At 35.3% G+C, this 19,474-nt stretch overlaps 1 protein-coding gene across 1 annotated transcript in view; it reads left to right on the plus strand.

Annotated features, from left to right (window-relative positions):
- LOC144972996 (uncharacterized) overlaps window positions 1–19,474 on the plus strand; it is a 115,566-nt gene that overhangs the window by 87,097 nt on the left and 8,995 nt on the right. Inside the window, exons 18-39 of the mRNA XM_078914900.1 lie at window positions 167–348; window positions 1,040–1,231; window positions 1,935–2,095; window positions 2,583–2,691; window positions 2,938–3,141; window positions 4,189–4,337; window positions 4,799–5,069; window positions 5,476–5,624; window positions 6,945–7,089; window positions 8,060–8,272; window positions 9,907–10,113; window positions 10,994–11,098; window positions 11,465–11,617; window positions 11,998–12,165; window positions 12,768–12,880; window positions 13,317–13,497; window positions 14,232–14,444; window positions 14,927–15,178; window positions 15,481–15,608; window positions 15,962–16,085; window positions 16,847–17,055; window positions 17,956–18,064. Of these exons, the coding sequence (XP_078771026.1) occupies window positions 167–348; window positions 1,040–1,231; window positions 1,935–2,095; window positions 2,583–2,691; window positions 2,938–3,141; window positions 4,189–4,337; window positions 4,799–5,069; window positions 5,476–5,624; window positions 6,945–7,089; window positions 8,060–8,272; window positions 9,907–10,113; window positions 10,994–11,098; window positions 11,465–11,617; window positions 11,998–12,165; window positions 12,768–12,880; window positions 13,317–13,497; window positions 14,232–14,444; window positions 14,927–15,178; window positions 15,481–15,608; window positions 15,962–16,085; window positions 16,847–17,055; window positions 17,956–18,064 (3,737 nt within the window). The remainder of the gene's footprint in view (window positions 1–166; window positions 349–1,039; window positions 1,232–1,934; window positions 2,096–2,582; window positions 2,692–2,937; window positions 3,142–4,188; window positions 4,338–4,798; window positions 5,070–5,475; window positions 5,625–6,944; window positions 7,090–8,059; window positions 8,273–9,906; window positions 10,114–10,993; window positions 11,099–11,464; window positions 11,618–11,997; window positions 12,166–12,767; window positions 12,881–13,316; window positions 13,498–14,231; window positions 14,445–14,926; window positions 15,179–15,480; window positions 15,609–15,961; window positions 16,086–16,846; window positions 17,056–17,955; window positions 18,065–19,474) is intronic.

A 19,474-nucleotide genomic window follows, 5' to 3' on the forward strand; every position in this document is an offset into this window, starting at 1 on the left:
TGATCCAAGTTGTTGAAAAATAAATTGTCATGAGACTGACATGAAGGAAAACGTTTAGAAAAAACAGAAAACAAGAGATTAAGAGAATGTCTTTGACAAATGAAAGTAAAATGAAAATTGTTTTAGATCTATCAACTAATGTTGTATTCTTTTCCTTGTATAACAGCGGACATTGTTGGCATGGGTGCAGCCCAGGCTGTGGACACAATGTTTGGATCTCGTACCCGTAAGGGAATGTTCCGTACTGTGGGCCAACTCTACAAGGAACAACTAGCCAAGCTGATGGCAACGCTACGCAACACCAACCCCAACTTTGTCAGATGTATCATTCCTAACCACGAGAAGAAGGTGAGAGGAATGAAGACAATCAATCACAGTCACTTCACTGTCAAAGACGGACAACTTACATCCACACCTATAATATGTGCAAACTCATGTTCACATAATATGTATGCCAAATCTAGCATACTATATAGATTTTCAGAAATGAATAGAAAAATGCACTGGTCCCTAATTTTGTATTTTTTCCCAAATAGGTTCACATTTTGTGTCAGGATTCCAAAACTTTAAAGTTATATAAAGACTAAAGAAAACAATCTAAAATTAACATGTTTTTTTTTTTACTTGAAAAAAAAGACTTTTAAAAAAAGTGATGTATTTCAATGCCAGTTTAAAAGGTCATGAAAATGGAAACATTCCATCTTGAATGAATACCTCTGGACATTAAGAATTTGATTGTTCATTGATAAAGTAAACGTCTAAAATATATTGGCAGTTGAGAATGGGTGATTTCATGAAGATTGACGATAGGATCAATAGTAATTGTCTTTGTGTGGTATATTAATGTAATTTCAAACCAAAAGACTGTTAGATATTCTTCATTGATAACAAAAAAAGGAAGACTCTTGGCTCATATTCTCTTTAATTTCATTTTCTCAATTTTCTTTGGTTGTACAATTTTATGTGAAGAAAAAGGAATTCTATATTAATCTGATGAACTTATTTGAAAATAATATTCTTTAACTTCATCCAATGACAGGCTGGCAAGATCGAGTCTGGGTTAGTCCTAGACCAGCTGAGATGTAACGGAGTGCTGGAAGGAATTCGTATCTGTCGTCAAGGTTTCCCCAACAGGATCCTTTTCCAGGAGTTCAGACAGCGTTATGAGATCCTCACACCCGGTGCCATTCCTAGGGGATTCATGGATGGAAAGAAAGCTGTTGAAAGGATGGTAGGATCATCTATTTCTTGCCACTTTTATATTTACTATCTTTTATCATATAGCATAATACATTTCAGCCAGATTGTTTGTAAACTTTTCAAAAGATGTTTCATCAGTCGTTGACTAATTTTATTATTAACCAAACAACTCAGAATAATAATTAAAATTATTTTTAATTAACCACATTTTGATTTATAAGCTGAAACAGGAAAAAAAATCTATTGCCTTCAAAATGTTTACTGAACAGTTTTGATAAGTACCAACTGTATCAACTTGTATTCACATTGTTGAAAAGTGATTTATATGGTTAAGGGGTAATGAAGATATCTTCTATTTTACTTGTTTGTTACTTATGACATATGCAGATTATTACTTTGATAATTAAATGTTATGTTTTGTATTTTTTTAAAGACAAACCAATCAGGCATGGGTATTTAAGATTTATTTTGATAAGTCCATATTAACCACATTAAAGAAAAAGAAAACAAAGAATGTATAAAGGTTTAATACGACAAAACAGGGATAAAAATCGACATTTCTGGGGTGTTTTTCATTTATTGAAATACAAATTTCCAATGAAATCTAAATGGAATCTGTCGTAGACGTAAAAATTATTCAGGCTTCATTTGTTTTTTTGTTTTTTTTTTTATATGATTGGTTGGCCTTTACATAACATGGCAATATTTATATCATGTGCTTTTCTTTCCCCAAGATAAATGTGCTGGAGCTGGATGGCAACCTCTTCCGAATTGGTCAGAGCAAGATTTTCTTCCGTGCTGGTGTATTGGCTCATCTGGAGGAAGAAAGAGATTTGAAATTGACAGACATCATTGTACAATTCCAGGCCTTGGCAAGAGGTCTCCTGGCCAGAAGGTAAGTTTGTTTATACCACAAAGTTTGTTCTTTGTGGTGGCTTTAGGCTGAAATGGACATGCATGTTTTATTTTGACACGTTGAATTAGCTAGAACCAAATATGTTACAGCTCATTGACCACGAATGTCTGAAGCTCTGTTGAGAGAGTAGACCATTTAATTCACATAGAAATGGACCTGGTTTATTTATTTATTTTTTATAGTCTTTTTCTAACCAGTAAGTCAATTTTATTGGTGGTAAGAACTTTTGCAATAAATCAGTGTCCAATATCCATAGGATGGCAAGCAGTTATGGTTACACTTATTGATACTGATAATAAAAAAAACTGGGATTACCTCTTGCTTTCATGGTACATAATTCGAGATCAATTTTGGTTCCTGTGGCATTATGGTCCTAAGGGATTGATTTTCAAGAGAAAGGGTTCTCGAGATTCTGATTGCATACAAAAACAAAACTGATTATTTTGTAAAACCATTTTTTCTCTAGAAACTTTGTCAAACGCATGCAACAGATCAATGCAATTCGTGTGATCCAGAGGAATTGTGCTGCCTATCTGAAACTGAGGAACTGGCAATGGTGGAGGCTGTTTACTAAGGTATGAAACAGTTGTGGTCCAGGTGCAGTTATATTTCATCATCATCATCATCATCATCATCATCATCATCATCATCATCATCATCATCATCGTCATTATCATCCATTTAATTGCAGTTTGGGCAGTCTATTAATTTTTAATAATTTTAATGTAAAAATCATTTATGATTGAATAACATTTAAGTAAGACTAAAATTTCAGGTGTCCACAATTAGTCTTTATTGGAAGTATTTATCCCATCTTGTAGGTGAAGCCACTCCTCTCAGTCACTGGCCAAGAAGAGAAGATGCACGGCATGGAAGAGGATCTCAAGAAGGTCAAGGACAGTTACGAGAAGCAAAAGCAAGAGACAGAGGAGATTGAGAGGCGTTATGCCCAAATCATTGAAGAAAAGAATATCCTGGCCGAGCAGCTCCAAGCAGAGACAGAGCTTTGCGCTGAGGCTGAAGAGGTTAGTTTACCGATGTCATTATTTTACATTACTTTTTGGATGGGGTTCCTGACCTCCCATAGCGGACAGGGAGGCACTTACTATGTCTTCTATCCCCTTAAATCTGTTTTCCAACATGATTTCTGTCTTTGTCTTGGAATGAGATTACTTGGTTTTGTCCTGGCCCTGGCTGGAGTCCTGGATGGGAGGGAAACAGTCAAATGCATAGTTATTGTTTTTGGAGGTGATATTTTTTTACTTGTTAATCATTTCTCTGTTATGTATTGTTATATTTGTTGTTTTCAATGTATAATGTAAGCATGTGGGTGTAATCCTATTTGTTGGATCTTGTGCTTGTGTCCGGATGAGACTTATAGGTGATCTCAAACTAAGTATATTGATGGTATGCTCTTGGAATCTACATATGATCCCTATTTGTTCCCAGTTCCCCTTTGTCTTACTTTCTCTTGGGTGCTTTTATTATTATTCTAGAACTTTTTACTATCCCATTTTATTCCTTGTTACTGGCGCTGATATAACTTAATTGTGTTGCAAGCGCTGTAAAACCCTTTAAAAAAAAACAAACAAAAAAAAACATTACTTTTAAATCTCTCACTCCACCCTCTATTGATTTCTTTAATTTCTTTTCTTCTTTTTGATTCTCCCCCCCCCCCTCTCTCTCTCTGTCTCTCTCTCTCTCTCTCTCTCTCTCTCTCTCTCTCTCTCTCTCTCTCTCTCTCTCTCTCTCTCTCTCTCTCTCTCTCTCTCTCTTCCCTCCCCCCCTTCCTCCCTCCCACCTCTCTCTCCTTCTCATTTCTTCTCTTTATTTTGTGTTCCCAATATCATGATTGTGATCAATCAAGAAATTCAATTATGTGACATAAGATCATTTATTTATGATTAGTGTATTGAGACAAATGTTGCATTTAGAATTAAGAGAAGCATTGATTCTCATTCCTCAAACTTTTCTTTTTGATTGCGAAGAAGTGTTACATAATGTTTTGCATCAAATATAATAATTTATAAAGTGATGTTAAAGAAAATTTACTTTTCCATTGAATATCCCAGTCAAGAGCTCGTCTTAGCAAACGTAAAGAAGAATTGGAAGACATTCTCCATGAATTGGAAATGAGGATTGAAGAAGAAGAAGACAGAAGTGCTGCCATCATTGAAGAGAAGAAAATCATGCAACAAAACCTCAAAGACTTGGAAGACCAGTAAGTTTTTCAACATAATTTTTTTTTTTCTTAGAAAATTTGTTGATTTTGAACCATTCAAATCACATTTTCTCTCGTTATTATTTCTGTATCTGAATATGTTACTTCAGCCAATCTCAATGATGAGGATTATATTGAAGGTGTCCAATTTTCATATGTCAAACATGTTGAAGTATTCCATGATTATCAAGAATTTTGGTAGTCATGGTAGAAAACGACATGGGGAGGTCTGTCCGTTAAAATAATTATTTGTTTGTTGTTTGAAATTTTAATTTTTTTTTGGTCTTTTTTAAAACCCGGCCTCCTTCTCTGTAGTGACAATTGCAATTTATGATCAATGCAAATTCTTCCAACTTTCTACCCCCCCAAAAAAAAAGAAAAAAAAAAAAAAACCCACACCATTTTAAAACATTTATTATTCTTAATATTAAAATTTAAAATGTTTTATATCATTATTTCAGACTTGAAGAAGAAGAACAAACCAGACAAAAGCTCCAACTGGAGCGTGTCACAGCAGAGGGCAAGATCAAAAAGCTGGAAGAGGAGTCTGCTGTCCTAGATGACACTAACCAAAAATTGTTAAAGGAAAAGAAACTGATGGAAGAGCGCCTGGCTGAGTCGCAACTCAACATGGCTGAGGAAGAGGAGAAGTCAAAACAACTTGGAAAATTGAAAAACAAATATGAGGCGATTATCGCAGACTTGGAAGAACGATTACGCAAGGAACAACAGGTAGGAAAGATTTTTTCAAAGTTATTAGTGAATTCTGATATCTATTATTCTAGAAGTTGAAAAAATACACTTTCCTCTTGCATTGATTGAATCCCAATCCAAATACTTTTTGTGATCCAAATTTTTGTCCAAGATGAAGAAGAAAAACGAGGACGAGGATGATGATGACAGTGATACTTTATTCAAAGCGATTTTAGAATTTTGGACCTTTGAATGTGGTAGTAGAATTAATAGTCAAGCACTTTTACTACTGCCTCTACTACCACTGCTGTGTGAGGAAATCAGTGACTCCAGAGCTTAGAATTAGTGTGCAGAGGAATCTTGGAAAGGGGGGGTTGGGGGGGGGGGGATTTGAAAGAAAGATTTTAAATTTTTTGAGACTGGTTTATTGGTTTGAAAATTTCAGGCTCGTCAAGAACTAGAAAAGATCCGCCGCAGGCTGGAAACAGAGTTGACAGATTTGAGGGACCAGTTGAACGAGAAGCGTGAACAAGTGGAAGATTTACAAGCCCAGTTGGCCAAGAGGGAAGAAGAAGTCCAGAATGCCTTGCAAAAGTATGTCTTTATTTTTGTATTTGACTTAGTCAAAGGGGGTGGTGGTGGGGAACGAAATCTCTTTTATGTATATTTACTTCTACTTCTCTGAGTGGGGATCCTGACCTCCCATAGTGGGCAGGGAGGTACATGCTGTGTCTTCTATCCCCCATACCCGTTTTCCAATTGTTTCCTGTCATTATCTTGGAATGAGATTTCATAGTTTTGTCCTGATCCTTGCCGGAGTTCCTTGGCTTGGAGGGAAACAGTCGAATGTATAGTTATAGTTTTGGGGGATGATATTTTTTTCCTTGTAAATCATCTCTCTGTTATGCATTGTATTATGTTTAGTTTACATATTATATTATATGATTGGTAAACATTTGAGTGTATTCCTTTTGGTGGGACCTGTGCTTGTGTCTGGATGAGACTTTTAGGTGATCTCAAACTAAGTACTTTGGCGGTGTGCTCTTGGAATCTACATCTGTTGCCTATTTTAACCAATTCCCCTTTGTCTTACCTTTTCTTTTGTGCTTTAATTGTAGTTCTAGAACTTTTTACTATCCCATTTTCTTCCTTTTTACTGGCGCTGATATGACCTTAATGTGTTGCAAGCGCCGTAAAACACTTAAAAACAAAAACAAAACTTCTACTTCTACTACTTCTGCTGCAGATGCAATTGTTGAAATGTTGGTTAGATGTCAAAATAGTTTCAGCTTCTTTGGTGATAGAGTTTTTTTTTTAAAGACTTAAGCCTAGAATATATTTGGGGATCCCCGATAGTTCAGTTGGTAGAGCATTTCGCTTCACATGCAAAGGGGCCGTGATCGATCCCGGTTACAGTTGAGATTTTTCCTGACCCCCCTATTCGGCCAGCAGTGATGGGTAGCTGGGTCTGTTAGATCTGCTGGAAAGTACTTAGCGATAGACTAGCATCCTATCCAAGGGATAGCGAGCAATTACTGTTGTCCGCTTCACGTGATAGAAACTGGGACAAATTGGCTTCATCGGCCTGTTGGCTCTGAAGGAGCTTCAATTTTTTAAAAAAATAGGAAATCCTACCTCTCTAAATTTTCCATATTTAGCTATAACTATAAATTCCCCACTTTTAAGCTTATTCACACAGACACCTCCGCCTACAAAGATCAACATTCTTTTGTTTACCTCTGTATTCTTCACTCTGTATTCGACTGTATAGCATTTGCCTCTGTTGTGACCTTTGTGCTCCTTTAAAAAAACAAAAACATTTGGTTTATCAAGGGTATTTAAGAAAAAAGAAAAAATAGATTGAAACTTTTTCAGAGGACCGGATTGATTATTTTTTTATTTTTGATATGTTAGGGCTGATGATGAGCAAGTGTCCAAAACATCAGTCCAGAAACAGATGCGAGAGCTGACCAATCAGTTGCAGGAAGTCCAAGAAGATTTGGAGACAGAGAAGGAGTCCAGAAACAAGGCAGAGAAACAGAAACGAGATCTCAATGAGGTTTGTGAAAATTAAAATTTCTCTCTCTCTCTCTCTCTCTCTTTCTCTCTCTCTCTCTCTCTCTCTCTCTCTCTCTCTCTCTCTCCCCTCTCTCTCTCCTCTCTCTCTCTCCTCTCTCTCTCCTCTCTCTCTCCTCTCTCTCCTCCTCTCTCTCTCTCTCTCTCTCTCTCTCTCTCTCTCTCTCTCTCTCTCTCTCTCTCTCCCTCTCTCTTCTCTCTCCCTCTCTCCTCTCCCTCTCCTCTCTCCCTCCTCCTCCCCTCTCTCTCCTCTCCTCTCTTCTCTCCTCTCTCTCTCTCTCTCTCTCTTTCTCTCTCTCTCCTCTCTCTCTCTCTCTCTCTCTCTCTCTCTCTCTCTCTCTCTCTCTCTCTCTCTCTCTCGTGTGTGTGTGTGTGTGTGTGTGAGAGTGTTTGTAAAAAAACATCTGAATCTTGTTTAAAGTGGAGATCCTTTTCTTGCATCTTTTGAGACCGGGAATGGTTTCGTGCTGGGATGAATTGGTCTTAACTTTTTTCATAGATCTACATGACCGAGTTGTGTTGAAGATACAGAGCTTTAAATGTATCTGTTCTCTGTCTTCTTTACCATCTCCCTTTTCATAAACGTGCTAAATCTAATAAAAAACTTGAAACCAAATCATTCTCATTCTCCCTGTTGTCCCTTGCCATGAACATTTCTGTTCTACCCCAAAATGAGACTTTGTTTCATTGCTTGTAGCTGGATTTTAGGGGAATCTTTTGAGTGTGTCCTTTTTTAGATGAAATTTGTGCTTGTGCTTTGAGACATTGTATATTGATATCTTACTTTTTCCCTATGGCTTATTAAGACTTTTGTACTCTCTCTTGATGTTAATGTGATCTTTCAGTTTTGCAAGTCCTATCAAACCTACTCTTAGTAATCAACCAACTCATTTCTTTATTTCGTTATGAATTGCTTTTAAACTATGCTGTTTATTTTCAATCTTGAAATGTAGGAATTGGAAGCATTAAGAGGAGAACTAGAAGACTCCTTGGATACTACAGCAGCTGTACAGGAACTTAGGAACAAACGAGAACACGAAGTGGCGGAGATGAAGAGGATGGTCGAGGAGTCTCAGAAAGCACATGATGATGGTATTCAGGAAATGAGGCAGAAGTACAGTCAGCAAGTGGAACAAGTCACTGAGGAATTGGAGTCTGTCAAGAAGGTGTGTTAGTAGCCACTGTTGTGGATGGTTTGATGTCGTTTAGAAGATAAGCTAAAGATGAAAACATTTTCCCGCCTTTCGTGTATTCAGGTTTACTTAGAATAATTATTAACTTGAATATTTTTTATTTGGATCTGGATACAAAAGAAAGGCAGTTTGGTACCCATGGTTTCACCAATAAAACTTTAGTTAAAGTTTTATTTGAGGGAGGGGGATTAGGGTGGAGAACCACTTCCATTTTTAATATTCTTTAGATTGGAACAGAAACATTTTTGTGCAATTGTACATTTTTCTGCAAAGAGGTTCCATAAATTTGTATGAATATACATATATTATGTTTGGCCACTCCTGTGAAAGATGTAAGAGGTTATGACAAAATTTCATATTTGTAACGGTCAAAGATTTTAAGCTTTATTGGCGTAGTAAGTTTTGGTCAGTTTTCCTGACTTGAATAATCCAGAAACTTAATGCTTGGCATCAATATAATTGAAAGTTCTGTTGTGAAACAACACTGCTATAACATAAAGATAAGTCATTGGTGTATTTATTAAATGTTTTTTTTGTTGAAAACTGTTTTATTTACCAAACTGTTATCTTTAGATAATTATACCCAAGCCTTCCACAAGAAATACAATTGACCTTTTGGTACTGCTGCAAGACACAAAATGAAAAAAAAAAATGTGCATTTTACTATTAAATAGAAACAAGAGGGCAAAATTTTTTGAGTTGACAATGCGGAAATATTTTACACCAAAGTTTTTTATTTGTAATGAAATCATCACTCGACTGTCTTAATTTTCCCCTCATAAATTCAAACCTTACAAACATTATTGTTGATTTAATATAATATAAAATGAAGTAAACAAACAAAATCTTGATAACATTAGTTAAAAATTATTCCCTGAACACACAATATCAGGGAGAGAATTGTTTGCTGAACACAACACATCAGGGGAAAAAAAATTGTATCTCCTCACTGCACTATGCATACGTCTAGGCCTGATTACGTCAAATACACGTTGGTGCTATTTATAGAAATAGGATGTTTAAAGTAAGGATATAGGCCAAGTGGTTATGACTGCAATACTGCCTTAGTCGTGTGGAAGCAAGTATAACAGTACACTTCACATCATCATGATGACCCTTTCTTGGTTCAGAGTGGCATAGAGTGTTAGACAAGAGTGATATATCATCGCAGTGTGTGAAGTGCGAGTCAAGCACTTTGCTGTACTTTTAATATTTTCTCTTACTTTTGTCTTACTTTTGTTGTTATTGAACGATAAGAAAGTTCAGGATAGAATTTGCACCATGGCGTGCAGTAATTATTTTGTAGGTTTAAGGAAGTTGAAATTAGAGATAATTTAGGTTTTTTTTTTTTTTTCATTTGTATTCATATGTTTTAAGTCCCTTTGTCCCCTCCTCCCATTACTTTAAAAAAAAATGATTAACTAATGAAACAATTAAAATTTCTTCTATTATTTGAAACAACATATCATACCCTACATTGATAAATTTCTTTATTAAACACAACATATCACAAATAATTACAGTAAAATTCGGAAATAATGATTTATTTATTCGGATTAATTTTCTAATTATTTCAATTTTTGTTGTTGTTGTTGAATTTCTCATAGGCAAAAGCAAGTCTTGAGAAGACTAAGAATAACCTTGAGGCTGAGAACACAGACCTAGAGAATGACCTGAAATCAGTCCAGATGGCCAAACAGGAATCTGAGCGCAAGAGGAAGCAAGCCGAGTCTCAGTTGTCTGAAATGAGCCTCAAACTGGCAGAGCTAGAGCGGTCTGGTGGCGATTCTGCTGAGAAGGTCAAGAAATTGCAGGTAGGTGATTGGTTTAGTCTTCATAGCTATGGTGGTTTAGTGGTCGAAATTGATATAATAACGATGATGATGATAATAATAATAATAATAATAATAATAATAATAACAATAATGATAATAATGATAAATAATAATAATAATAATAATAATAATAATAATAATAATAATAATAATAATAATATAATAATAATCATAAATAATAATCATAATAATAATAATAATAATAATAATAATAATAATAATAATAATAATAATAATATGATAATAATATAATAATAATAATAATAATAATAATAATAATAATAATAATAATAATAATAATAATAATAATAATAATAATAATAATGATAATAATAATAATGGTAAAAAAAATAATGATGATAATGGTAATAATATTAAATTTTAGTTGTGTTGGTAGACTTTAGTAGTTGTGTTGGTAGATTTTAGTAGTATTTACAGTGGAAACAGCAGTGGCAACTGAGAGTTGGTAAGTCTTGATCGAGCAGCAGTGGTAATGATATAAGGTTATGAGCTACAGTCTGTAAGTGAACTGAGCCTATTGGTTGTAGCAGCGTCAGGAGCCAGGACAATATAAATACCTTTTTAAATTTCCAATTTGTGTTTTAATACATTAAATTAATGCTTTGAACTCCTTTATATGTTATCTCTGGCAACAAAACTTTGTTTTCAAGAAGTTTATTGAATTAAAGATCTATATATAATTGTCAATTAGGACCCGAATATTCGTAGTTCTAAGTTTTCCGAGTAGAAGGCAGTTCTGATAGTTTTGTTGATTGATATCGTCGTCATCATCCAAAGAAAATTTAGAGGTATTAAAATGATATATATACCCCTCCCCCCCTTTCCATCCAATGTACAGAATGAAGTTGAACAAGTCTCTTCCCAATTGGAAAGTGCTGAGACTAAGGCACTGCAGGCACAACAGAAGGTCTCCTCATACGAAGCACAACTGGCCGATGTTCAGGTGGGTAGACTCTAAATAAATAACCATTAGTATCACCATAATTTTGCATAAAATAAAATTATAAAAACCTTCCCTATGACTTTCTGATCATATATAAATAGTCACCTCATTGTGGCATGAAATAGCAATATCTTTTTTTTAAACATGTTAAATTAATTGATTTGTTTACTCGCTGATTCATGTCTTTGCATATTCAATCATTCATTTTTCTAGTTTGTTAGTTAATATATATACTAATGGAAATAAGAAACTTAATGTTTTACCAGTATACAGTTATTCTTAGCATAGAAACCTGACGAATTTTTTAATTTTAGTTTTTTAATATTTTTTTTTTGGACAATATATTTTTGATAATTCATTCCATAGGAAACCCTTCAAGATGAAACGAGACAGAAGTTGTCATTGCAGTCCAAATTGAGGGCTGCCCAGGACCAGATTGAAAGGCTTGAGGAGAGATGTGAGGAGGAGGATGAGAACAAGAGGGCCCATGAGAAACAGATTCAAGAAATCACCCAGAAGGTAGGTTTATTGGTCTTTTGTTTGATGATACAGTGCAATATGGTATCTCAGTAACATGTAGGGGCTGCTCAACATCTCTGGCACCCCCCCCCCCCCAACTCACAATTGCTCCATTTTTTTTGCTCTTTTCTTTTCTTATTTATTTATTTATTTATGTTTAAATATAACTAACAGGAAAGGAATGTTTAAGTTCCAAGTCAAAATAGTAGCAAGCAATTGCTGTTGTCCATTAAATCATACAGAAACAAGGATAACCTGGCTCCCTTGACTTTTGGAAATAAAGAAATGATGAGGATGTGCTATAAAAGTTGTGTATTTTTATTCATACCTTCATTAATCACTCATTCACATGTTTCTCTCTCACACCCCCCCCCCTCTAGATGGTAGACATCAAGAAGAAGGCAGAGGAAGACATGGCCAACAACGAGGCTCTAGAGGAGTACAAGAAGAAAGCATCCAGGGATATGGAACAGTACCAAGCCCAGGTGGAGGAAGCCAAGTCACATTCCGACAGACTGGAGAAGTCACGACGAAAACTGCAGGCTGAGGTAATAAAAATGAAATCCTAGATATTTCATCTTTTTTTGTTTGTTTAAAGTTAAAAGCTGATATGACTAAAATGTCTCTAGTTTCATAACCCCTACAACCCTGCCGCCCCCCTATCCGAGAAAAATCCCAACAAAAACAACAAAACAATTAATAGGATTCAATAGTCTGATGTCACGTCTGCCCAGTAACCAGCAGCTTGGTTCTAAATAAAGATAATCGGTACTTTTTATTCTTCATGCTAGAACTTTTTCACAGGTTATGTGATCAGAATATATAAATGTCAAAACATGATCAGATTTATAATATTTTTCTCTTCTGGATACACCTTTATGCTCATCATAAGGGCGGTGATGGAGATAATGTTGTCCGCCATTGTTCCGATTGTTTAGAACCAGTTGCTATGCATCATTACGAGGGAAGTGACGTCACGACTATTGAACTATTAGCTTTCATGCTTACAGAGAATTTAAATTAATCCCAACATGATGCTTTCTTTAAAAGATAAATAAATGTTTAAATTTTGACTTCATGATTAACCTATTAAAGTTGTTGTTATCATAATCATTAATCTTTGTATTCATGTCATGAACACTTTCAACAGCTTGAAGATTTGAATGTTGAATTGGAGAGCCTTCGATCTAATGCTACCAGCATGGAGAAGAAACAGAGCAAGTTTGACCAAATGTTGTCACATGAAAAATCCATATCAGAAAGGTGATGTTTCATTCAACTTCTTTAGTATAGTTTTTTTCTATGATTTGAGTCGGGATTTGACATCCAGGCATTTATAAGATATCTATATCTCTCTATCTTTTGCCTTTGATATGTTGTAAGTCCATATCAAAGACTGGAACACTCTTCCCGAATCATGTGTGAACTCAACAGATTTAGAAACATTCAAACAAAGGTTATCAAAATTCTTCAGCCTAGATACCAAAAATGGCTGTCACACTCAACAACTCTCTTCGCCCTTGGAATACAAATACTCAGAATTGAGTCAACTCGAGTAACATTCAGAAGTGCTTTTGAACCTTTTTTTTTTCCACAGTCCTCACTATGAAATCCTCTAGCATCGTTTATTTTACATTGAACTTGAGAAAATTGTACATTCTTCATGTAATCAAATTGTTTCTTCCATTTTTGCATGTAGACTTGGAGCAGAAAAAGATGCTGCTGAGAAGGAGAGCCGAGAGAAAGAGACCAAAATACTCAATCTCCAGCGCTTGCTGGACGAGTTGCAAGAAAAGACTGGACAGCTGGAGAGAGTTCGCCAACAACAGGCCAGGGAATTGGAGGACTTGGTCTCCTCTAAAGATGACGTTGGCAAAAATGTAAGTGTTTTACATAGAGTTCTTCTGGGTTTTTTTGTTGTGTTTTTCTCAATATGTCTTATACAGAAAAGGGATAAAATTTATCTTTGATTGGGATTAGTTTTCTACACTAGCATTTTAGATAATGATTTGATATGTTATCTGAAGCCCAACAGCTTTGAATCATGCCGTTGTCATAATTTTGCTTTACTCTAGTTACTGCTGTAAGATCTTTGAAGACATAAATCTCATTTCCAGGTCTCAAAATCAAGCAAATTGGGCCGGATGGTATTAACGATAAATGAACATCAAAATATTACTCAATTTTGATAATTTTTTGATTTGAGAATTTTACTGTGTAATCGTATTGTCACTAACTAGCTTAACAGCAGGAAAAAGGCTTTCACAATTGCTTTTCTCTTTGATGCCAGCCTGTGTTGGCTTAGTCCAAAATTATTATAAAAGGCACTATAACATCTATATTGTGTCATCCCTGGTGTTAAAATTGATCTAGCCATCAAAGGAAGTAAATAGATTAAAGCATGGCAACAAACTAGATAAGAGTCATTGTAATGTAATATTTATTTGTTATTCAGAACTTCAATTGTCTAATCTTGATATTGTGTGAACAGTTTGTCTCAACTCATCATCCCACTATCAAGTCATGGCAGTATATTTTACATTCTTTTTATATAGAAGCTTGTTTTCATATAACTCAATTTTCTCTCTAAAACTTTTTTGATTGATGTTCTCAGGTTCATGAGCTGGAAAAGTCCAAACGTTCCTTGGATGCCACAGTGGCAGAGCAACGTCAACAGATAGAAGACCTAGAGGATGAGCTGATGGTGGCAGAGGATGCCAAACTCAGACTGGAGGTCAACATGCAGGCACTCAAGACGCAGTACGAACGGGATGTCGCTGGCAGAGAGGACCAGGAAGAAGATGCAAGGAAGGCTCTGCTTAGACAGGTAGGTGTATGGGGAAAGGGGATGCCAAGGAATAAAGGTAAAGCTGGGCGGAAAAAGTTGGGGAAAAAAAGATTGGATTCAAGAAATCTAAAGATTCTGTCAGTATTTGGTTCTGATTGCTGAAATACTTGATAGTTTTTTTAATTAATTTTTTTTTTAAATATATAAACATACTCCTCTACAAATATATATATGCAGCCATGTCTTTGGAAATATAAGTAGAAGAAAAATAGTTAAGTATTGAAGTTTTGAAAATTTTAACCAGAGAATATGAATGTTGGCTTTATTTCATAAGAAAATAAGAAAAACTTTTTCTTGGATTTGCAGTGTATGCTCTACAAAATAGAAAATTAATGAAGTTAATTTGAAATATTGATTAAAAACACTTGCACTATTGTACATGGTTGTAATTCTTGTCATGAATACTTTGTGAATATTGGTATTGTGTAGAATATTCAAAAGATGCTCATCTTCTTTTCCAGCTTCGTGAGATGGAATCTGAACTGGAAGACGAGCGTAAACAAAAAGCCATTGCCGTCAATGCCCGCAACAAGCTGCAAGGAGATCTCTCTGGCCTGGAGCAACAGGTGGAGATGGCCAACAAGGTGAAGGAAGACGCTGTCAAACAGTACAAGAAGGTCACTGCCCAGATGAAGGAGCTCCAGAGGGAATGCGAGGATTCCAGACTAGCCAGAGAAGAGATGGCATCCTCTGTAAAAGACAATGAAAAGAAGGTAGGTTGATGTGTCTGATCTCCCATTAACATGTTTAAGGTGTCACTGCTAAAGTGGAGTATCAAAACAATATACGTTATGAACAAATGAATAAAACAAAGGAACAAGCGAAACAAGCCACCATTTACCTTTATGAAAAGGAAATGTGTATATGGATTACTGCACTTTGTGACACTTTTATTATAAATTTCAATCACCTCTAAATGTCTTTTTTACTGTTAAATTAAATGAAATTTAATATTCTGTTATTAATTTTTGTTTGGAAAAAAAAGAGATTACTTTTGAAATTGCTGGATCCTCAGGTCAAAAACTTGGAGGCAGAACTGCTGAGACTGCAAGAGGAATTGGCATCTGCTGAACGTGCCAGACGTAATGCTGAGTCAGAGAGGGAGGAAATGGCAGATGAGATTGGAAGCAATGCCAGCAGCAAGTAGGTCCTATTTTATTTTGTGACAATGCTTTATACTTCGAACTTGTATCAGTGGATTGTTATAGAAAAAGTTATATTAATTAACCCCCCCCCCCTCTTTTCTCTCTCTCTCTCTCTCTCTCTCTCTCTCTCTCTCTCTCTTATATATATATATATATATATATATATATCTATATATATCTATATAATATATATATATATATAATATATCTCTCTCTCTCTCTCTCTCTCTCTCTCTCTCTCTCTCTCTCTCTCTCTCTCTCTCTCTCTCTCTCTCTCTCTCTCTCTCTCACAATTATGTTTCCACTTAGATTTTCTAAAAATTTGTTTTTACCAATTCCCATCCTTTGAAGACAATCCTTGTTGGATGAGAAGCGTCGCCTGGAGGCTCGTATCTCAGAGCTTGAGGATGAATTGGAAGATGAACACACCAACTCTGAAATGGTCACAGAAAAGGCCAGAAAGGCACAACTACAGGTTAGTGGACCTTGTACGAACTATTTGATTGAGTCCCCTCTTTTCCACAATATCTGATCTATCATCCCACTTCTGTATTATATCTTTGTTCTGAAAAAAGATTTCTTAGGGTTTTCCCTGGCTGGTAATTTGTAAATTTATATGAGACAATATTTTTTTTTCTTTCTTCCATCTCTGTGTACGAGTGGGTAGTGCTTTTATGACTGATTATTTTTCTTGTTCTTAGAGGCCTATGATCCATGGACTGAATTCTAGTTCTAAACACTGATAATGTCACTTGAAATTGTACCAAGTGCATTGAGTTCTGCATTCATTCTGTAATCATTCCCTGATGGGGATCAAATCAAAAGTAACCACGAAGACTTGAAACTTATTATGCATTAAACTTTATTAATTGATTGATTTATTTATTTATTTGTTTATTTACTTACTTACTTACTCACTCACTCACTCACTTACTCACTCACTCACTCACTCACTCACTCACTCACTCACTTACTTACTTACTTACTTACTTACTTACTTACTTACTTACTTACTTACTTACTTACTTACTTACTTACTTACTTACTTACTTACTTACTCAAGATTGGCAAAAAATGCTCCTCTTTATTCTCATTTTATTTTGAAACCACAAATTCGTATTCCCCCATTTGAAACCAAGAGGTATCATACTTGATAATGAACTTTAAAAAAAAAAAAAAACAAAAAAAAACCTAGAAATAATTTTAAATAAAAAAAAAACAAACAACCTTTTCCAGATGGAGCAAATGTCAACAGACTTGGCCTCTGAAAGGTCGATGACCCAGAAACTGGAGAACCAACGCCTGGCTTTGGAGAGACAAAACAAGGAGATGAAAGAGAAGCTGTCCGAGCTGGAGGGCCAGAGTCGGGCCAGGACCAAGGCCACTATTGCTGCTCTTGAAGGAAAGATTGCCAATCTGGAGGAACAGCTGGACCAAGAAGCCAAGTAAGAAATGATGATGTAATCTTAACATAATAAGCATTCTTTTTCACCAAGGGAGCAGTGGTAGTGATGCAGTTGAAGCTTGTGTTGCTTTGCAGTTATTTATGTCCTGTTCTTTTAAAAATAATAATTATAATAATAAATGGCATTTATATAGTGCTTCTTCCCCGTTGTCACAGGCTGTAAGCGCTTTACAGTGATATATACAAAACATATTACAGTAAGACAAGTTTGATGGAAAAGTGATATGAAGTCAATTTAACAACAAAATATGATAATAGTATTGCAACATTATGACGTAAAAAGATAAAACAACTTTAAGTGAGATTTGAAAGTTGTCAACGAATCCTAGCATCTCACATGTGATGGGAGAGAGTTCCAAAAATATTAAATATTACCATATAAATCACTGAAGAAACTTTTTTGTTTTGCTGTTAAAGGGGAGAATTAGGAGCAATTATTATTGTGAAAAGAGCCAAGACTGGATAGTTATACTTTAGGTGGAATTCTCTAGCTATTTAGAGACATTCGTTATAAAATGGAAATCAAATATTAAAAAAAAAAATTTCTGCAACCACTTTGACCAGAAGATGACTTGACTACAAATTATATTATTGTTTGCCCCAAATAGTTTATATAGTATCAAATGGTAACACTTTACAGTAAAGATATATCTACAATAAAGATAAGTCTACAAATAATATACAAGTGAATATCCCAGTTTTCTTTCTGGGAGTATTGCGTTCATCCTTTAAATATGGGGCTCTGCTATAAATGAAACATTGGTAATGATTATTTAAGATGTGATTTGTTGCATGCAAATTGAGATACAAAAGAGAACTCTCAGCTAACTTGATAATCCATCAACTGACTGGGTCTCCCCTTCCTTTCTTTTCCATTCAGAGACAGAGCCACCCTTCAACGTGCATTCCGCAAGATGGAGAAGAGGTCAAAGGAGTTGACTCTCCAGGCAGAGGATGAGAGGAGGAGTGCCGACCAGTACAAGGACCAGGTATAGAAATATTATTGAAGTAACTTTACACAAAGCAGCATCAGCAACAATTAATTAAGCAGTAACTGATTGTGCTAATAAGTGCCTGTAAAGCCAGTTTTTGAGTATGCAGGATCAGTTTAGGACCTGTACACAGCTGATAGCATAGTGACACTCTTCGGAAGATACAAAGGTATGCTATCTGCTAGATAACCAATAGATATGACACTGACGCAGTCACCATTAGATCATCACTTGACTTGCTTACATTGGCCATTTGCTGAAAAAACAATCTAGGCTGACTACCCTCTACAAATACCATTAAAAATTTTAACAAACAGCAATCCACAACTGTCTACACGCAGGCATTACACTCTACCACCCATTCCTTGATGTACACAACCAACAGATCAAACGCACCACATTGGCAATAGAGCTTTTTTTTCCATGACTCACAAAGGAATGGAACAATGCACCAGAAGAAATAGTGACCGTGTTAAGTCATGAACAGTTCCTGACCCATTCTGAGTGCACATGACATGGTGCAGATCTTGTTACCGGCATGATGGTGTTGGCAGCCCTAACCATGAAGAAGAATATGTTTGAGAAAGTCCATGAGCTTCCTGTCTCAAAATCCGTTCATAACATATGTGTGGCTATGTGGTCTTGTAGTATGGCACTCGCCTTCAAATTGGAAGGTTCTAAGTTCGAGTCCTCTGAGCGGGGCATGGTTGAGTCCTTGGAAAAAGCTCTTAATTCCCATTCTCTCACCATACTCTGTGTAAAATGAGTACCAGTGTTGTATCTGAAAAAAAACCCAGTGTAATGCCTAACAAGCATGGTCCAACGTGTTAAGTGTTGCTGTTAGGTAGATACCCCTTGTAAAGCACTTTGAGCACGTTTAGTGGATATTATGCTATTCAAAAGCTCAATTAAAAAAATGTTTTTTAAAAAACTAGATCACATCAAAAGGAACAGCATCAATTTTTTTTATTTAACAGATGTAACTAACTGCTTCTAATCTACCTGACGGAACTGTCAATTGTTGTTATATTTTTTTTTTACAAAGAGAGAAATATTTCAAGTCAAGGCTAATCTAATTTTATGGCAAACCTGACAGAATCTAGCAATGTAGGGTGTGAACATGTCACTCTTCATTAATACATTTTCCCTTCACAATGGTCACACGCTGTTAGTATAATGATGTAGCTAATCCAAAACTGGTCTTTTTTTTTCATTTATTTTTTATATTTTACCAATATTTGATTAATTTTAAAATGTAACATGTAGCATTGTATATTATTTGTTTGTCAAATGTAACATTTTACAATATTTTTTCGCCAATTGCAATATTGTATGATATTTGTCTACACCAAATTTACCATTGAATAGTGTGCACTCTTTGCAAAATATAACATTGAGCATTATTTG

Source organism: Berghia stephanieae, chromosome 5 (assembly GCF_034508935.2).
Source record: "Berghia stephanieae isolate SIO BIC M18660-M18661 chromosome 5, UCSD_Bste_1.3, whole genome shotgun sequence".
Classification (NCBI taxonomy): Eukaryota; Metazoa; Mollusca; class Gastropoda; order Nudibranchia; family Aeolidiidae; genus Berghia; species Berghia stephanieae.